A 19431-nucleotide genomic window follows, 5' to 3' on the forward strand; every position below is an offset into this window, starting at 1 on the left:
TTCAGGGTGTCCTAAATATCTGAAGAACAACAACAATGAACTGCTGACCAACTAGTCCTTCAATTCACCAGTCTCAAATCCAGGGCCTCGGAGAAGCCACTTAACCATTCCATATCAACATACGTTTCCAAGTAATGAAAATAACAGCACCTTGTGTGCCTAGAAGAGATGTTTTGAGGAATAACCCATTTCTAAAGACCTTCAAAGATGAAATGCTCTTTACATATGTAGAGAACGGCTATGAATTTACCAGACGTAAGCCTCTACTGCAGTGGTTCTCAACCTTCTGGCCCTTTAAATACAGTTTCTCATGTTATGACCCAACCATAAAATTATTTTCGTTGCTACTTCATCACTGTCATGTTGCTACTGTTATGAATCGGAATGTAAATATCTGATATGCAGGATGGTCTTAGGCGACCCCTGTGAAAGGGTTGTTTGACCGCCCAAGGGGTCGCGACCCACAGGTTGAGAACCGCTGCACTACTGCGTCCATCTGATTATTTCGATGGTGGGTTAGAGGATTCCCAAGAAAGCACAGAAGCACCGTTCTGGAAGTCTACAGAATAAGCTGTACTTCTTTCTCACTTTTCCTGAGTTTAAAGGGAGCAGTTGAGCATGGAAAGCACTGCTATTCCCTCCAGCCTCTGGAAAAATGCAAATATAGAAGTTCTTCCTTGCCATCCCTTCCTTTCTTCTTCCCTCCCTCCCTGCCTATGAATCTTTCTCAAATGCTTATTATGTGCCAAATACCAGTATATGGTACAAGTGCTAACGTCATCGCAAAAGTTCCCCTCCTGAGAGAGCTTATATTCTATCAACGAAAATAGGAAACAAAATAATAGAGTCAGGCCCTAACCGGTTTGGCTCAGTGGATAGAGTGTTGGCCTGTGAACTGAAAGGTCCCAGGTTCGATTCCTGTCAAGGGCATGTACCTTGGTTGTAGGCACATCCCCAGTAGGGGGTGTGCAGGAGGCAGCTGATGGATGTTTCTCTCTCATCGATGTTTCTCTCTATCCCTCTCCCTTCCTCTCTGTAAAAAATCAATAAAATATATTTTTTTAAAAAAAGAGTCAGTATCTTGGATTGTAAGAGTTTTCCGGGTTCACTTTACTGAAGTAGTTCAACCCCCTTTCTGTCCGATGCTAATTCATGCAGCTGGTTAAGATGCAGGCCAGATGTTGTGCATAGAGGCTGAGGTGCCCAGAAGTGGGCCCTGTGCCTGTTAGATGCTTAGCGACTGTTGCATGAATTTTTGAAATGTGATTAGTTAGGCTGATCAAGAGTTCATATTCCTCAATGGACTGTCAATGCACACCCACCATTTCTCTATAAGGTCAGCTTGAAACTGTATCCTGAGTGTGCTCCGAAGCTCTGACTTTATATTAAGAAAACCTAGTTTACATCAAGCCCGTCTTATCAGGAAAATCCGCCAAACTAATGGCCTAGGGTGTGTACACACCTGCGCCCTATTGTGGCAACGTAATGTGTGGGAAGAGTTAAATACCAAGTGATCCTAATCCTCGTTCCTTTGGGGCTGGCTGTTTCATAAAGCATTATTTAAGGACAATAAACAAGACACGGTTTGGCCAAAGAAGAAAAAAGGAGGGGGAGGGGGGTGTTGGGGAGGGTGGCATAGAATCAGCAGAGCCCAGGAAGGCATGTTGACATCTCTGTTTTATTCTCCTTCTGCTGCCACCACTGCCACCAGCTCCATCTCCATCACCAAGGTCCCTACCACAGCCCACTTCCCTCCCCCCACCTCTCCCATCATTCTTCTGCCTCCTCTCCAGCTACTCACTGTTCTTTAGAGCCCTACCTCGTCCCTGTAAAGCCATTGTCCCTTATGCTGCTCTTCTCTGTCCATCATTTGTCTCTGTCAAAAACTCTCTATTGTGCGTGTGTCTCTGTTATGCAGACTCTTGTTGCTATTCTGTCTCGGAGAGTCTGTGTTCCTGCATCTGTCCCATCTTCCAAGCGCTAAGGCATGGCTTGGCAGGATAGGCCAGTTGTCAGTTATGTGTTTTGATTCAACATTTTTTTAAAAAAATTTTTATTTTGCTCCCTGAACAGCCTCAGTTTTGTCAAACAGCGTCACAGCAATGGGTTCTCAACTAAACCTGTGCCAATAGTTGGAGGGACAAAGCCAGCCTCGGGGCACCTAGAAGGAATTGGAAATCTGTTCCGAGTTCATATTCAAGAACCACTTTTCCCATTATCTCCCCTAAAGTCATTACCGCAGCTTCGGTTCAAAATGCTTATTTTTACTGCGTTTAATTTAGATGCGCATTTGCATTGTAAAACGGGTACTTTAAAAATAATCATTTTAGTCTTAAGCATAAATGCTGGTTCTTTGTAAGGGAAGTAGCTCCCGGAGTTGCCTGTTATCGCTTGGAGTGAAGTAAATTTCTGGAGTGAGATTTAACCTTCTGTCTGCTCTTACTACCAGGAATAGTTTGAACCTGGTAGGTACCAAGACTTTCGCATTAAATTTATAGAATTTCTTTGTAAGACGAGATGTTTCATGAAGACAATTTTATGTTATTTCAGTAATTAGGGTTGGTATGCTTTATGGGCCACTGAAAGAAAAATGAAATGTGATCTTTGCCCAGTGGGCTCCCAATGCCATTCATATATAGTGAAGTCCTCGCTATGCGGGGAATGATGTTATTGGTGTCTCCTTGGCACCTAGCACACGGTGGAAATTTAATAGCAAGAACTGTGAGAATGCATTCCTTATTTCTTTAAATTCTCAGTGAATAATATTTGGATTGTTTTCTGTCCTGTTGGTTTAAAGTCCAAAAAGGTGCTGAATTCAAGGGTGGACCAAGCATAAAAGGAAGGAAAAACTGCTCCCTGTAGGGGAACACAGATAGATATTTCGTTTGGTCAGAAGCACAGCATGTGACACACAGGAGGTGCACAGCTTCTATACCTACTGTAATATCTCTTGTTCCCTTCACCTTTTCTAAGTTTATTTGCACCTGAATTTAAACAAATGACTATAACTAAGAATAGGAGCTTTTTAATACTTAGAAGTTTTATTCTTTCATGCTCAACAAAACAATCTGTTTACTGTATCTTTACAGAATTTTATACAAAACAGCACAGAGATTTATGTCATTTTAAAATTGAGGTATTCATAACAGGTTTCACGTTAAATCTTTAATAGAATCCATTCACCTGGAAAAGTCACGTTTCATCAGATTACGTGAAAGAGTGAAATCTAAAAATCTCAAAGATGAAATCAATGCATCTTTTCATTATCCCAATTCATGCAACCTCCCGAACAACAGAGTAATTGCCACATCTGAATTTCGGAGGCACAGTGCGGTTTTTAAGGGTGGTAGACTCGTCTATACAAATGTATTTTGTTTAGGATAGTATCAGAATAATTTTTAACTGACTGAACTCATACAAATGTTTGGCAGGAAGGCATTCTGCGTGGCAAGAAAGACAGCCAACCTGGGGCTTGGAAGTTGCCTGGGACCACGCACGAATGAAGAATGAATGAATTACAGCGCAAAGTTAACTGTAAAAAGCATCATTGTCGTTTTTGTCTTCCATGTGCCATAAGGCATTATGCATTTTATGGCGGGGGGGCGGGGGGGGGGGGCTCGAAGAACAGACAAGAGAGATTGAGAAAGAGGAAAAAGGTGGGGTTGGATGGCTCTTTGCTTTCTTTCTAAATTAATTCTCCAAAGTGGCCAGTCTTGTTGTCAACCAAGCCTTGAACCACCAGCCTCATCCAGCCATTATGCTCTGGATTTATGATGTTCGCATAAAAGCACTGATTTACAGTAAGCAACTGAAAACTGGCTACACAGGAAAAGCAGTTCTGGGAAGACTGTCTTCTGTTTCTCTCCGCCCTTAACCCTCAAGCAGGTTTGGATGCTGGTGTAGGCTCAGTCTGCGTTCAGTGTAGAGGGTAAAACCCCACTGCCCGGGGTCCATCTGCTAAGGACCTTCTCTCAAAGTTTGTGACAACATTATTTCTGTCTTACCGGCTGAGGATCAGAATAAATTATCTCCTATTTATGGCTTATCCTAGTTCGGGATGTAATAAGATGCAAGCATTACGGAATGCATCATCCAGAGAGGGATTCGGTTTATCAAATGCTTTGTGGAATTTACATAGATATATATATTTAAAAGGCATATGCTCTCTGTTCATTTCATTATTGTGGTGTTTTCCAGTTTGTCCATTTACTTTTTTTTTTTACTATTGTCCCAGCTGTATTTTGGTGTTCTTCCTCCCTTTAGGCCATTTCAACCTGTTCATTTCTAAAAGCCCCAAGAGAATGAAAGAGAGAGAAGAGGGAGAAAGAGTAAGTAAGTGAACGGCATTTCTGTGTGCTATGACACTAAAAATGTTAGTGTTTTTTCTCTTTAGGTTCAAACTAGGCTCACCTCTACTCACTTTATAATTACTATCTTTAAAATATTATACTTTGGAATACCTGATTTTTGATGACTAACACTCGCCTCCCTAATTTTTAAAGAAAAATTCCAATTATACATGAAGTTGACATAAAGTCAATATTCAACAGGTAATTCCATAGATAATTTTTCAACATAACCTATTGCACCAAGTGTAATACAAAAAACACTGAATTATTTCAGAGATTTGACCTGTGGTTCATGTTAATTTTATGGAGTTGCTCATCAAATTAAATTTTATTTGGACCATCAACATTTTATAGTGTTAAATTATTACTGGTCGAATGTATGTGTTATCAAGACATAAAATTGTTCTCCGACAAGAAACCTAACCATGTTTGAATGACTTGTATCATTTAGAATATCGGGACTCCCAGAAAAGTGTGGATTAATTGCAACTATACAGGACTAGGATCCCTCCAGAGGGAAGCAATGGTGTATTTTTCGGATAGTTTTGAGACTGTACTTCTGGTGCTTTTTTTACCTTTCACTGTGGGAGAGAAAAAGAAAGATGATTATTGGCTTTCCAACTCTGACAAGTTGCTTTGGACCTTAGTAATTTGCTAACCTTGTTGTGCAGAAGTAAAAAGACCCTGCTTGGCGGCACTTCCTTGATGGGGGTACTCAGAGTCTGACTTAATACTTCCCTGGCTCCAATGGGTGCCCCCCAAACTAATATCACTCTGTATGATGACACCTCTGCCATCGGTCTTCAATGTGCAGGCTGATGACTTTCCAAAGATGATCAAAAGCATCATTTTAAAAATAAAGTCAGAGAGTTAAAAAATAGTTCTTAAATGTTAAAAAAAAAAGAGGGGGGGGCAGAGAAAATACAACTGCCCGGGGCGGGGACCAGGGTATAGATGGTTGTAGCAAATAAACAGTAAATTTACCTCTGACATTCATCATTATATTGTTATTTAGGCCATTTCAACCTGTTCATTTCTAACAGCCCAGAGAGAATGAGAGAGAGAGAGAGAGAGAGAGAGAGAGAGAGAGGAGAGAAGAGAGAATATTGTTTCATATTTTTATATATTCGTACCAGTTTTTTCCCAACTAAACTTGAACTTCAGGAAGGAGAGAACCTATCTCACACTTTTTTTTTTGCTTCCTTCCATATCCCACCAGAGTACTTCCTTGAACACAACAAGTACTCCAAAAACATTTTTATGGATTCTGACCATGTACGGATATTCCATGCAATTCATAAATTTATAAAATCTTTTACCTAATGGAAGGATGGCCTACCGGCTTCTTTAAATATCCACTTAATCTATATTTCCTGGCTCCCCTACTCAGCTCTCAAAATAGATTCTCGTAGTGACTATTAGACCTTAAAAAAAGGATGTGATGTATGGGTGTCTCCCATCAGACCTTGGGGCTGATACTCCACTGGTAGGATTGCTCCGTAAAACCTTTGGCTGGAGCTGCGATTTTGCAGTAGACGCCCTAGCGCCGAGTTTCTAAGCTTCCTGCGGACAAGCTGACTGTCCTGTCTGCATGATTTCATTACTTACTGCCCTGACACTACCCAGCCACTCTCGTCATCCAGAGATCTGTTACTTTTAACTTCTAGTAGGTGAGAATGCACAACTTCGAGAATGCACTCCCTCTCGTCTCCCCCCAAACTTCTTAGTAAACCATCTACTGGTTTTTTATCGCGTGTTTCACCCATCAAGAACAATGTCTCCGTTTCCCTAACTTGAAACCCGTCAGCCTGAAATTGGGCCTCCTACCAACAGACTGAAAAGGCCCTAGAATTCGCCAGAAGCACAGAAACAACACTCTGCAGGGTGGGGCCAGAGTAGGTTTAGGCTTGTCCCTATGGACGAGACAATCATTAATAAGACAAGAATAAACTCTTCTTCTTCACCACTGTGAGCCTACTTTTGCCCGCCCTGTATCTCACGGAATAACAGACTCTCCCTCCCTCTAGGGATGACTTTGACCTCTGGGCTCCATCAGGAGGGCGCATGGGAAGGGAGAGGTAGAGGGTAGAGAAGGTCCCCTCCTGCTCCTAACAGGACATCCCCGCACTCTTTGGGGTCTGGGACGTCCTGTGCTCCTGGTGAGACCTCAGCAGTCACCCCGCACTCTGCGTTGCACACGCACTGCTTTGCACGGGGAGCTCACGCCTCTGGCCTGGAGCAAAGCGAAAGCGCATTTCTGCCCAGTGGGAAGGTCCCCTGGCCAGTTGGTTAGCAACAGGCTGGCCCGGGCCGGCTCGGGCAGCACAGAGCAAACACATTGCATTTGACCATGACTCGTCTACCCACTTTCTTCCCTCTGCAGTTTGCAATTTTCCTTGCAAACCTCGAACCACTGCTTTCCCGGGTGAACTCGACTTTTCACTTGCCATCCGTGCCTCCCTCGCAAGGGTTCCAACGTCTTGAGGGTCTGCGTGTCGAGCCTCCTCCGTGGCCACCATGCACACGAAGTTTAATGGCAAAGGACAGAAACGGGAGTAAAAGTTTTTGGAAGGGAGGGAGGAGAAGCCGGGCAACCGTGGTCTTACACCCCCGCTTCCCTCCGCAGTTCAGAGTTGTGGCTTGATACGTACCAATTAAGGAATCAGGCTCAGGCTTCTGCAAGCATCAATTTGACTGTAATTCCCTAACATTTGGTCACTTGGGAATGTCTTTCCTTGTAACCGTGCAAGTGCACGCATGTGACGCGAGGGCTCCCGGGGAAACACAGGCGCTCGGCTCCGCCGCTGCGAGACCACGTTCAGGGGAACGCCGGCCCGAAACGGCCGCCCCGCAGCGCCCCACGTGCACCGGGAAGCGGGGCGCCGCAGGGTCGGGCAAGAACGTCCCTGAGCGCTGCTCCCCGCTCGGGCAGCCGAGGACCCGGGACCCAGGCGGCGTCACCCCCAGCAGGGAGCCACCTAATGCCGGACTCGAGTCCTCGGTGCCACCCCGAGCGCCCGGCCGCCCGGGCGGGGATACCTGCACGACTCGGAGCGGCCAAGCGCCACCACGTTTCAAAGTGTATTTATGGTTGTCACGGTGCCCACCGGCGCGCTGGCTCCGCAACCCCGGCGCGCGCGAGGCCTCGGAGCCTGGAGACAGGCCCCTCCCCGCGCAGCTGTCGCCGCCGCCCGCGGGCTCCTTTCACTTTCTCACGGCCAAGTCACCCAGAGGGGCGCCGCTGCCACCGCCGCCGCTGCGCCCGCCCGCCCGGGGACTCCGCCCCGCGCCGCGCCGCGCCCGGCCCCGCCCCGGCCGCTCGGGCCCCGCCCACCCCGACACCTTCGGCCTGCGATTGGGGGCGCGCGAGCGGCAGCTCAAGCCAGCTCCTCCCATTGGCCGAGCCCTCCTGCCAGTCCGGCGATTGCCCGCCACTGCCTCCGCCCTCCTGAAAAGGCGCCCTCCTATTGGAGGAGACGGCAGCCGGGGGGCGGGCGGGCGGCGCCGGGCCGGGCGCTTTCGGTCAATCGCAGGAGCCCAGCGCCGTAGGGGGTGGGGGGTCGGAGGCGTGGGGCGGAGGGGGCGGGCCGAGGGGGGGCAACATCTGGCCGGCGCCGCCGCGTGCGTGCGTGGTGCGTCCTCCCGCCCCCTCCCCGCGGCCCCCCCGCCCCGCCCCCCCGGCCCGGCGGCTCCGCTCGCTCCTCGCTCGCTCCCTCGCGGTGTCTGGCAGGCTGCGGCCGCCGCTGGGCTGCTGCCATGGGGAGCCGTTGAGAGTGGGGCCTCTTCGCTCCGCCGCGCTCCTCCGGCTGCCAGCGGGGGCGGGCGGGAGGGAGGGGGCAGGGGGAGCGGGCGACGGAGCCGGGCTTGGGGGGTGGGGGGGCCGGGAGGGAGGGGGCGCGAGGAGGAGGAAGCCCACCAAGTCCGGCGGCGGCGACGGCCGGGAGGCGGAGGCGGAGGACGCGGCGGCGGCGGCGGCGGCGGGGGACGCGGTGACTTGGGGCCGCTCCGTGTGAGTCCCGCGCCGGTCCGGCCTCTGACCCGGCGCCCCTCTGCGCCCCGACCCCCGGCGGGCGGGGGCGCCAGCTGTGCGGCCGGCCAGGCGGGGCGGTGTGGGCGGAGGGCGGGCGGGCCGGCCGGCCGGGGGCGCCCCCCGCGAGTGGAGTTAGTTTGTGCGGTCGGAGCGGTTGGGCGGCGGGGGGCGGCGCAGCTGCGGGAGGCCCGGGCGCGGGGCCGGGGCTGCAGCTGCGGGGTCGGGCGGGGTGCGGGCTGGCCGGCTCCGCGCCCCCCCACCTCCACCCCCCCGGCCGGTGCAGCTGCGGCGCGGGGCGGGCTCCGGGCCGGTGCAGCTGCGGTGGCGCCTCCCCGGTGCGGAGGGCGGCGGGCGCGGGGGGGAGGGGGCTTGGGAGCCGCCGCAGCTGCAGTGGCGCCCGGGACGGCCGCGCTCCGGGGACCGGTGCAGCTGCAGTGGCGCCCGGGGGAGGGGCTGCGGGGGAGCCCCCCTCCCTCTCCCCCTCGCCCCCCCCCCCCCGGCGGGTGCAGTTGCCGGGAGGCCCGGGGCGGCGGGGAAGCGGTAGCCACCACCCCCCGCCTCCCCCACCCCCCACCCCCCCGCCCGGCTGCTTCTTACGACTTTTCTTTTGTTGCTGCCGCGACCCGGGTCTGTTTTCGGGGCTGTTGTTGAAGGTGTTTTCCTGCTGCACCGGCTCTACGCCCTCCGCCTCCTTCCCTGTGGTCGGACCTTCCTCTTTCCCCGCGTGTTGGTCTGCCCAGGCCCCCGCGGGGGGATTTGCATGGCTCCCCGCTCCCCCCGTCCGTCCGTCCGTCCGCCCGCTCCCCGCCCCCAGCCCCCGCCTCTTTGAAAAAACAAACCCCGAGCTTCCCGGCCGGCCGGCCCCCCGGTAGCCGGGCGCGAGGGGTTGATTTGTGGGCTGGGAGCCGCCGCCGGCCCACGGCGGTGCTCGGGGCCCATTAAACTGTCAGCCGCCCCCACCCCGCCGGGGCCGCGGGCTGATGGATGTGGGAGACGGCGGGACGGGACGGGACGGGGCGCGGGGGGCGAGCGGGTCGTGTGGCCGGGGAGGAATTCAGCGGCGGGGAGGGCGCCCTGGAAGCGGCGTTCGTCGCTGTGTCATTCATCGCGAAGTTGGAGAAAGTTAGGCCGGGGGCCTGGGGACGGCGCGGCGGGCGGGGCCGGGGGGCCGTGCCACCCGTGGGCTCCGCGGCGTGGTTTCTTCCCGTGGACAGAGGGTGAGCACCCCCCGGGGCCGCCGCACCCCCCCCACACCCCCCTCGCCGTGGCCCAGCTGCTGGCCTCCCCGTCGCCCTCCCCCGGAGCCTGCGGGGATGGACTTGACATTCGCAGATGTCGCAGCACCTTGCGGGGCACCGGCCTGGCCGGCCCGGATTGCGTTCCGATTTCATCAGCCACGCGGACAGGCCCACGAAGTGTGGCCCGCAAGTTCCCAAACTTCCTAGACCCCACCCCCCCACCCCCCACGCTCTCTCCTTGGAAAGGTGTTCTTGTGATCACACACATTACAGAGTGACCCCCCAAAAAAGAAAGGAAAAGGTTGTTAGGGGACCCAGATTGAGGGGCCGGCGAAGTTCTGCTTTTTTGTGTCCGGGGTCGGAGCCCGTGCGCAGGTGCAGCGCTCATGTTCAGGGGCTGGAGCAGGTTGGCCGGCTGGACTGTGTGTCTCACTGAACTGAAGCACTTTCCAGGATTTCAGAAAGGGCGCTTTCAGTCTGTTGATACTGAAAACTGAAATTTGCATTTAACTGACGAGTGTGAGAAATGTCCCTGAGAAGGTCACTGTGGCTCGGGAGCTAAATAAGTGAGATCATACAGGGAAGCGGGCTGGGGTCATGGTTGTGCACAGGCTCCCAGCATCCTGAGACGTGTGTCCCATTATCTCAGCAGGAGAAAAAAAGAAAAAAGGTGCCGTAGTAATAATGTTGAAATGGGGCTGGAGATGTGCACGGGGTTGGTTTAAAAAGGTCCTTAAGCTGCCTCGGGAGGGAAAGGTTGGGGAGGGACAAATAAAAGTCCGGCTTCCTGCATAGCTCGTGGCCTGAGGGTGCTGTCCGTCTGGGAGCGGGGCGCCAGCCCCAGACAGAAGTGCTGCTAGCCCAGAAATACAGTAGAAGTCCATATGCTGCGTTTTTCAATTTCTGCTGTTAGAAAGTTTGGGGGGAAAAAAGGGGAGACTTTGAAGTATTTTGTTTATACTAACAGAAGAGAAAAGTTCTCCTAAGAAAAAAGCTGGTGGCAGGAGTGTAGAGGAGTAGCATATGGCATTAAAAGGAGCACAGCTGGAGGTAGCATTTCCATCTGAACATGATGTCAGAGCAGCTGACAGCCTGCCATCTCTCAGCCTTTTATTCTAACACACAGACAGGGAGCCAGTGTGTGCGGATCTGTGGTGGAGAAGGTATCTCATTCCTCCCTAACATCATCTCCACTTTGCATCTGTCTCTCTTAGTCTGCTTTTTTTCCACCGATGTAACAGACCTGGAGCCAGCAAGCCTCAGAGGAAAGGACTTAATCAGGTTTATGTGTCCGAAAGGTAGGAGTAGCAAGAGATTAGATGGAGCATATTTGTGTTTTGGTGTTTTGTTTATTGAATTAAAAAAAAAAAATCACATTACTTTTCTAACCCAGTTTAGGAATAATGTATGAAATGGAGTATGAAATGAACAGCTTATTGGAGTTGCAAGTCTTGGGGCTTGGGTAGTTTTAATTTTTATCCCTTTTGCTGGAGAGCAAGGAAAGAACTTTAATACACAGAAATATTTCAAGTTTTGAAATGTTAAGAAAAGCTTTGACGTACTGCTTTTTGAGGTCACTTTGGATTAAAATGCTTTATATTGTTGTTGTCGTTCACTGCTGTTTAGATTCCTTTTGCTTTGGGGGTCGGGGAGAAATGGTAAACTCTGGAATCCACGTTCAAACTTACATGAGAAGATTATTCTAGTTGAGAAGCTGGGTTGTCGTGTAATTAATTCCACTGTGAAACTTTATTCTTCAAAAACATTCGGCAGCACTGCTGAAACATACAGCTGTGGTGCTTTTGAAACCGAAGGTTTTTTAAAAAGGGAGAAGAAAAAAAAACAACACAAGAAAACTTTTGTCCTCAAGAGAATAGTTTGACTGGCTTCCTCATTTCTCTTTCCAATATATATTTAAGAGATCTTTTATTTCAGCATAACAATAATTATTTGCAGGAGTTTTTGTGTTAGCGACTAATTTAGAACTTGTAGGGTTGAGCTGCCTGAATTGGCCAGACAGCTGTAATCGCACTCCTCTGTTCTTAATCTCTTTATCTGGGCAGCAGCTGCCATATGGCCACCGTCAGCTGGATCAGATGTTTATAAGCTTCCTTCTTCGGCCCTCTCTGTCCTCTCAGCCTCCTAATTTGATCACGGCTACCTTGTGAGCTGCCCTCCAATCTTTATTTTTAGCCCTCTCAGGGATTAGGATTGATGTGCGCTGTGGGGCACTGGGACTGATTGTATTGTACATCTTGGGGTATTCCGCGGTGGCATCTAGCAGACTGGTTTGGGGGGCGAGGGTGAAAGTTTCAGTCCACCTTGGGCAAAGTGTAGAAAAAGCAGGGAAGGAATTTCTAAATATGAAATGACTGTGTGTGTGCCCATTCTCCAAACGTGCTTTCTGGGGTGGGTGGGTGGAACCCTGCTTCTGGCACAGGAAAGGGGAAGTGGGGTTTTCTTTGGTTTTAAGGAGTTGAATTTTGACCCATTGTACAGCTTCGCCTTGCCTCTCCCTCCCTTTCATCCCCCCTGCACCAGAAAACCAGGGCAACAATGCGTATTTGAAAGAATAGAAGCTAGTGGGAAAGCAAAATATATCAAGTTATGTTGAAACAAAGTATTTTCTGTTGACAGAGGTAAGGCAGAGTCAGGGGAAAAAATAGTTTCTCTTTTTCTGGTAAGGCTTTTTTTTTAATGTTGAACCTGTAAAGCTTTTGAATTTCATTTGAACATAATATGCCTTTATTTAAAAGTTCGAATTAATTTGAATATGGAACTCATCTTGCTTTTGCAAAGGATCAAAGTTTAGATAAGATTTTTTTCAGAGTTAAATAAAGCCCTGCTGGCTCCCAAGTCTCTAGAGGTACAGATTTTCCAAAGAAATAATAACCATTTTTCTCAATTCATTAAAAAAATATTTGGATGGGTTTGTAGTAAAGATGATCTTTCCCATCTGTTGGCGCAGCTCCTCCTGCCTCGTACGTGTGCGCTGTACCTGAAATCTTGGGCACACACATGTGTTTTTACACGCAGGGCTTTTGTTGTCATAACACTCTGACTTTAAAAGAAAGTTTTTTGCTAATTCCTGGACTAATTATGCGATTTCATGATGGGTTTTTTTTTTTAAATTATTATTCAACCGAATGTGTATGTTTAAATTGTGCTCTGTAAGCACAATCAGGTATCAAAAGTAATAAAAAGGATGGTCAGACAAGTTTCCCGAATCTTCCAGAGTCTGCCGGGACTTCTCTTTGTTCATTATGAGTTGTTCCCTTTGAAATTCAAGCTATTTTGTAGGTTTTGTGGGACTTAATTTGGTGAGTAGCGTTCCCTAAATGCTTCTGAGAGGGGTCTCAGTCCTTACTCTCAGTAAGAGACGGTCCTGAAACCAAGGCTTTGAAAACTTGACTGAAAGTTCAAGGAAGGTGGGGTGCATTGCAGACGGTGGGGCTGGGGTGCAGCCGTGTGGCAAGCGTGCCTTTCCTCCCCGCATTTGGGTGGCGTGCATGTGATTTGGTCGTGTTTGGGTCAGACGCCTGATTAAAATTCAGGGACATGTGCCCCGGCTGCCAAGCCGAAGGATGGTTTTTTGTGTGGGGACTGGCGTGGCAAGTTGTGAAGTGGCTCTCACGAGAAATGTCTCTCTCCGCAGGTTATGAAGACAGCATGGAGTTCCCAGACCACAGCAGACATTTGCTGCAGTGTCTGAGCGAGCAGAGGCACCAGGGCTTCCTTTGTGACTGCACGGTGCTGGTGGGAGATGCCCAGTTCCGCGCGCACCGCGCCGTGCTGGCTTCGTGCAGCATGTACTTCCACCTCTTCTACAAGGACCAGCTGGACAAAAGGGACATTGTTCATCTGAACAGCGACATTGTTACCGCCCCGGCCTTCGCTCTCCTGCTTGAATTCATGTATGAAGGGAAACTCCAGTTCAAAGACTTGCCCATTGAAGACGTGCTCGCAGCTGCCAGCTATCTCCACATGTATGACATTGTCAAAGTCTGCAAGAAGAAGCTGAAAGAGAAAGCCACCACCGAGGCCGACAGCACCAAGAAGGAGGAAGACGCCTCGAGCTGCTCGGACAAAGTCGAGAGCCTCTCCGATGGCAGCAGCCACATGGCTGGCGACCTGCCCAGCGACGAAGAGGAGGGCGAAGAGGAGAAACTGAACATCCTGCCCAGCAAAAGGGACTTGGCCGGCGAGCCCGGGACCATGTGGATGCGCTTGCCCTCGGACTCAGCAGGCATCCCCCAGGCGGGCGGGGAGGCCGAGCCACACGCCACAGCAGCTGGAAAAACAGTAGCCAGCCCCTGCAGCTCCACCGAGTCTTTGTCCCAGAGGTCTGTCACCTCCGTGAGGGATGCGGCAGATGTTGACTGCGTGCTGGACCTGTCTGTCAAGTCCAGCCTTTCGGGCGTTGAGAATCTGAACAGCTCTTATTTCTCTTCACAGGACGTGCTGAGAAGCAACCTGGTGCAGGTGAAGGTGGAGAAAGAGGCCTCCTGTGATGAGAGCGATGTTGGCACTAATGACTATGACATGGACCATAGCGCGGGGAAAGAGAGTGTGGGCGCTACTCCCAGGGTCCAGTACGAGCCGGCCCACCTGGCTCCGCTGAGGGAGGACTCGGTCCTGCGGGAGCTCGAGCGGGAGGACAAAGCCAGCGACGACGAGATGCTGACCCCGGAGAGCGAGCGCGGGCCGGTGGAGGGCGGCATGGAGAGCAGCCTGCTGCCCTACGTCTCCAACATCCTGAGCCCGGCCGGCCAGATCTTCATGTGCCCGCTGTGCAACAAGGTCTTCCCCAGCCCGCACATCCTGCAGATCCACCTGAGCACGCACTTCCGCGAGCAGGACGGCATCCGCAGCAAGCCGGCCGCCGACGTCAACGTGCCCACCTGCTCGCTGTGCGGCAAGACCTTCTCCTGCATGTACACGCTCAAGCGCCACGAGAGGACCCACTCGGGCGAGAAGCCCTACACCTGCACCCAGTGCGGCAAGAGCTTCCAGTACTCGCACAACCTGAGCCGCCACGCCGTGGTGCACACCCGCGAGAAGCCGCACGCGTGCAAGTGGTGCGAGCGCAGGTTCACGCAGTCGGGGGACCTGTACAGACACATCCGCAAGTTCCACTGTGAGTTGGTGAACTCCTTGTCTGTCAAAAGCGAAGCGCTGAGCTTGCCCACTGTCAGAGACTGGACCTTAGAAGATAGCTCGCAAGAACTCTGGAAATAATTTTATATATATATATATAAATTATATATATATATATATATACATATATATACATAGATCTCTATATATATAGTTGTGGTACGGTCTAAAAGCAGTCTTGTTTCCTGGAACTAAAAAGTTGGGATATTAACTTGTTTTTGCACTTTAGAATAGCATGAGAATCTCACTAACTTAGCATCCTGATAAAAGAAACTTTAGGGCGAGTCAGAATAGAGAGGTGTTTTCTCTGAGGGGTAGGGGAAGTAAGCCAATAAGAACCTTTGAAACAAATCGTCCTATCGCAGAAGGCGTGCATAGGGCTTCATTTTGTCAACACTGCATTGTCTCGAGGTCCTTCCCCCCCACACACTTTTTTTGTTTGGAAGTAGAAATTCCCTCCAGTTTTATTAGCCTCTTTCTATGTCTCAAATTGCATGAATCTTTTCTGGCTGTTGGAAACGGGAATGCTTTTAGACCCAAATGGAAAATTTCTGAAATGCTGGATTATCTATTTTTAAACAAGCAGTTGACTTAAAACTTTCTGTGGCAACTTCTGGTTTCCTGACGGTTCCCAGTGAGAGCAATGATGAGCGTACACTGGGTCACTGGGACCCTGTCTTTGTGAAGGTTTGCTGGGGATGAAGAGGATAGTGCAGCTTCAGCAGTGTTGAACTGTGTTGAAAATGTGAATTACTGTCATTGTATACTGTAATTGATTACACGGGCTGGGGGGGGTGTCAAAGAACTTGACAGGTTGTGTTGATGCTCTTAGTTGAGTCTTGAAGAGTAAATATTAACGCTACAGAAATGCATGAGTTTCGATATATTTTTGTCTTTGTTTGCATTGTATAACTTTAACGAGTGAGTTTAAAATTATTTAATTTCCTTAGAAAAAAAAAATAGCACCATTCGGAAAATAACCTGGTGTTATGAAGAACGTAAATGCACTGTTTTTATTTTTATTTTATATAATTTAAATCGACTTTCCCACTGTTTTTAAGTTGAAACTGTTAAGCTGAATAAAAACGTAAGCTGCAAATTGATAACTTCGCTACATAACAAGGAAAATATAAATGTTTACAAACGGCTTAAAGATTTGCATGTGCAGTGTGCATTTATAACAAACTTCTGATGGCACGGAACCCGCGCCGGCTCCAAGTTTAGGTGTACCCATTTATACCCAGTTGAGCATCTTTAGAATAACTACTGCACAAATTGACAATAGGTCATTCTTTTTTCTTTTGCTCCCCTTCTTCCTCACCCGCCCTCCCTATCCCACCTCCCACCCCCTCCCCCAACTCATGAAAAGATTCTATGGACTGAAAAAGCCCCAGGCTGAAAGGACTGGACTGCCTTGATTGACATGGGGAAGGGGGTTAGTAGACTATGGATCGCGGCAGAGGCTGCCGCCCAGCGTGCGCTGTGGTGACCACGCGGGCAAGAGCATTTTGCACAGTGTTTGTTTTCCTGTCTTGCACTTACAAATAAGGTCTATGGGAGTAGCATGGAAAACGTTTGCTGTTTTTCCCTTTTTTTTTTTTTTTTTTAATTGCTTTTGTTTAAAATTTGATCGCCTTAACTACTGTAAACATAGCCTATTTTTGTGCTTAAGATACTGAATGGAAAACTCCATTGTGTGTTGCTGGACTGTTTTGGAAATATTTGGTCAAATGTGTGTTAATTTGGCTGTAATGGCATTTAAAGCAAACAAACAAACAAACAAAAAAAAGCTGTGAAAATGGCCTTGGAGCATTATCTTTAGTTACTTGAAGAGTTTCTAGTTTTGTTTTGTTTTTAAATACAGTTTATGTTAAAGTAATTTTTATTAATTTAGAGAAGACAATCAATGTCTGTGAGAAAACGGACTTTCTTTTGAATTTTCTTTTTGTGGTCATTGTGAGTGATTACTTTTTCTTCTTAGTTTCACCTTCTTCCTTTGTTCTAAAACTTAGACTGACATCTAGCTTTGACAATCATAGTATGTTTTATTTTCCTGAGGGGGGAATAACTTATAATGCTGTTTAGTTTTGTACTGTTGGTGTGTTGGTGAATTTTTAAACTGTGTGCTAACTGCAATAAATTATATGAACTCAGCTTCTCGTGTGCTATTTTAATTGTGACTATGTACTACACGATCCTAAGTGTGTATCATACGTGGCATCTTTGTTTTTAATGTCAGCTCTATTCAGAGCTTATGAAATTATTAGAATGCCTTAAAATCACTCAAATGGAAATGGGCAAACATTTTTGCTTCTAGTCATTTAAGACGATACTAAACGCACATTTTAAAAGTGTGGCCCATTTTCTACCACCTCGATCACAAATGTGAAGGTAATTCCCTAGAAGTGTGTGAATCCATGAAACCTCAAGTGGTCACATAAGGTTTTCCTTCAGACGCTGGCCAGCTTCTAATCCCTGCGCATAAGTCATTTTCATGGGTAATTTTATCTTAAGTTGATTGGTCAGATCTATTCTTCTGTGTTCTGTTTTAAGTGGAAAATTGAAGGAGACCGGATGTCTTCATTTGGAAGACTGCTTGGCTAATGACTGGAATTCTAGGCAATTGAATTAGCAGGCATTTGATGGTCCCAGATTAGCTTATATACATCCTTTCTGTGGCTGGTGAACTCGGAAGCCCCCAGGTTTTCATTCTTAAGTTTAAATTTTAAAATGTAATAAAGTCCAGGGAACCATTAAAAGGCCTCTGTTCCCTAATTTTTGTGATGGTCCCAACTTCCTGAGCGAGTCACTGGGCATGTCGAGACCGAAGCATTGCCGGTTGACCTAAGGAATTGACGGCGCACTCACGCGCTGGGTGGTTCTGTACTAGGGGTTGTCCCATGTGGCCCTAAGTGGAGCCGGGCCAGCACGGACCTGAGAATCTGCAAATCCTGAAGTCCAATTGCCCCTAAGTTCCAGCTTTAAAGACACAGATGAAAATGTAGTTTCACATTCTTACTGTCCAAACTAAAATACATATTACGTGGCCTGTAGTCAGGTTAACATCCGTATATAGGAACAAAGTGGTAGAAGAGCTTGAATGTGTGAGCTCCCTGATGGCTCTGGGTGGAAATCCAAAGTGACTTTCATCATAAAGCACAATCATTTATAACTTAGAATTCCACTTCTCTCTTTTTTGTTGAGAGAGGGTTTCTATTACCTGAAACTCACACTTGGTTTTAACCAATTAAACATCATTGCACATGAAAGAGCTCCACAAAGTAATTTCTTGGGCAGTTACACGCTTATTCAGAAAGGACGTCGTAGCTGGACACAGTGCCTCAAAGCTTTCTGAAGGTGTTGAAAGTCCTCATGTAGCATCTAATTTAAAATGAAGAGCATTATCTTAAACTTGACTGGCTGTACTTATAAAAGCAATATTTTGACACGTAATTTGGAAAAAATAACTTCAAAAATTCTTTGCAAAACTAGGATGTTAATTACACAAATCACCACAGTTGGAAACCAAATTGATCCCTACCCCCCCACCCCCCGACCCCGGACATCTGGCTGATACCTAGTGTATTTTAAATAGGTAGTTTCATTTACTTTTAACATCTGTTTCTTTTAGATAATCAATTAGCCCCAGGTCGCTGTGGGCCCAGCATTGTGTGCTGGGCACACCCTCGGGAATACCCTAGAAGTATAAAATGTTAAAGATACTGGTTTTGGATTTCCTTTCTAGTCAATTATGCTCTCAGATTAATGGTGAATCAAGTAGACTTTTTCTTTAACAGACTTGTCATGATTATCTGCAAACAGGTTATGGGAAGGTCTGAAAGAGGTGAACATTATATTAAATTATATAATAGCTCACATTTAAATGGCTGAAATATTCATTTTCCAAGTAAGTCTTTTGAACTATCATCAAAGAAAATAGTTGTTTTTTACCTAAGTAGTAACACTAAAAAACTTTTGATTTTCCCAAGTTTTATCAAGAAAACACAAAGTATCTAAAACTAGACTTTATAAACCCCATTATATCAGGTAAGAATTTTTTTTTAAGTCTCAACATTTTCTGTATTGTGTATCTACATTTTCTTCCTATAGAGATTAAAACATTTTTTTTATTTTTAATATGATGAGGGATACTTTTACATGCATCTGGTTAGGAAACTCAGGTAATTTTAGATTTAATCCATAGATTATTCATCTAAATTTTTGTTGTAATTATTGCAATGTTTGAAATTGCTGATGAGGAACAGGGAATCAAGTAAGTGAATTTTGAAATTCAGGGCGAAGAGCTCAATTCATTTAAGTCATTTGCCATTAAAATACCAGAGATGATGCCATTTTAAAACATAAAGCAATAGATGTATTTCTTAAAAGCAAATAGCTTTTAGGAGTTTTATTTTGGCTATTGTCCAAGTTTATTACACAAGTAGGATTTTTCTACTTTTGCCTTCAGAAACATGGCAAAATGTCTTTGCTCCAAATCCTGTGGTCAAAATGATGCGATCCTGTGGTGTAGGATGTAGAACACTTATCTTTTGACTAAATTCAAGTGAATTTAGTTACATAACACAGAATAGTGTATTGTTCTAACCCAGTGGTCAGCAAACTCATTAGTCAACAGAGCCAAATATCAACAGTACAA

General features: G+C 47.8%; 1 protein-coding gene across 3 annotated transcripts; it reads left to right on the forward strand.

Annotated features, from left to right (window-relative positions):
- Positions 1–8229: 8229 nt before the first annotated feature.
- ZBTB18 (zinc finger and BTB domain containing 18) lies at positions 8230–16928 on the forward strand. Of its 3 annotated transcripts, none has more exons than XM_036354952.1 (2): positions 8230–8358; positions 13273–16928. In XM_036354952.1, exon 2 carries the CDS (start codon positions 13287–13289, stop codon positions 14853–14855), a length of 1569 nt encoding a protein of 522 aa, XP_036210845.1. In that variant the 5' UTR covers positions 8230–8358; positions 13273–13286; the 3' UTR covers positions 14856–16928. The 3 variants fall into 3 exon arrangements, with proteins under 3 accessions (XP_036210845.1, XP_036210844.1, XP_036210846.1); XM_036354951.1 differs by lacking the exon at positions 8230–8358 and adding an exon at positions 9851–10915; XM_036354953.1 differs by lacking the exon at positions 8230–8358 and adding an exon at positions 10931–11781.
- The last annotated feature ends 2503 nt before the right edge of the window (positions 16929–19431 follow it).

Source organism: Myotis myotis, unplaced genomic scaffold (assembly GCF_014108235.1).
Source record: "Myotis myotis isolate mMyoMyo1 unplaced genomic scaffold, mMyoMyo1.p scaffold_m19_p_21, whole genome shotgun sequence".
Taxonomy (NCBI): domain Eukaryota; kingdom Metazoa; phylum Chordata; class Mammalia; order Chiroptera; family Vespertilionidae; genus Myotis; species Myotis myotis.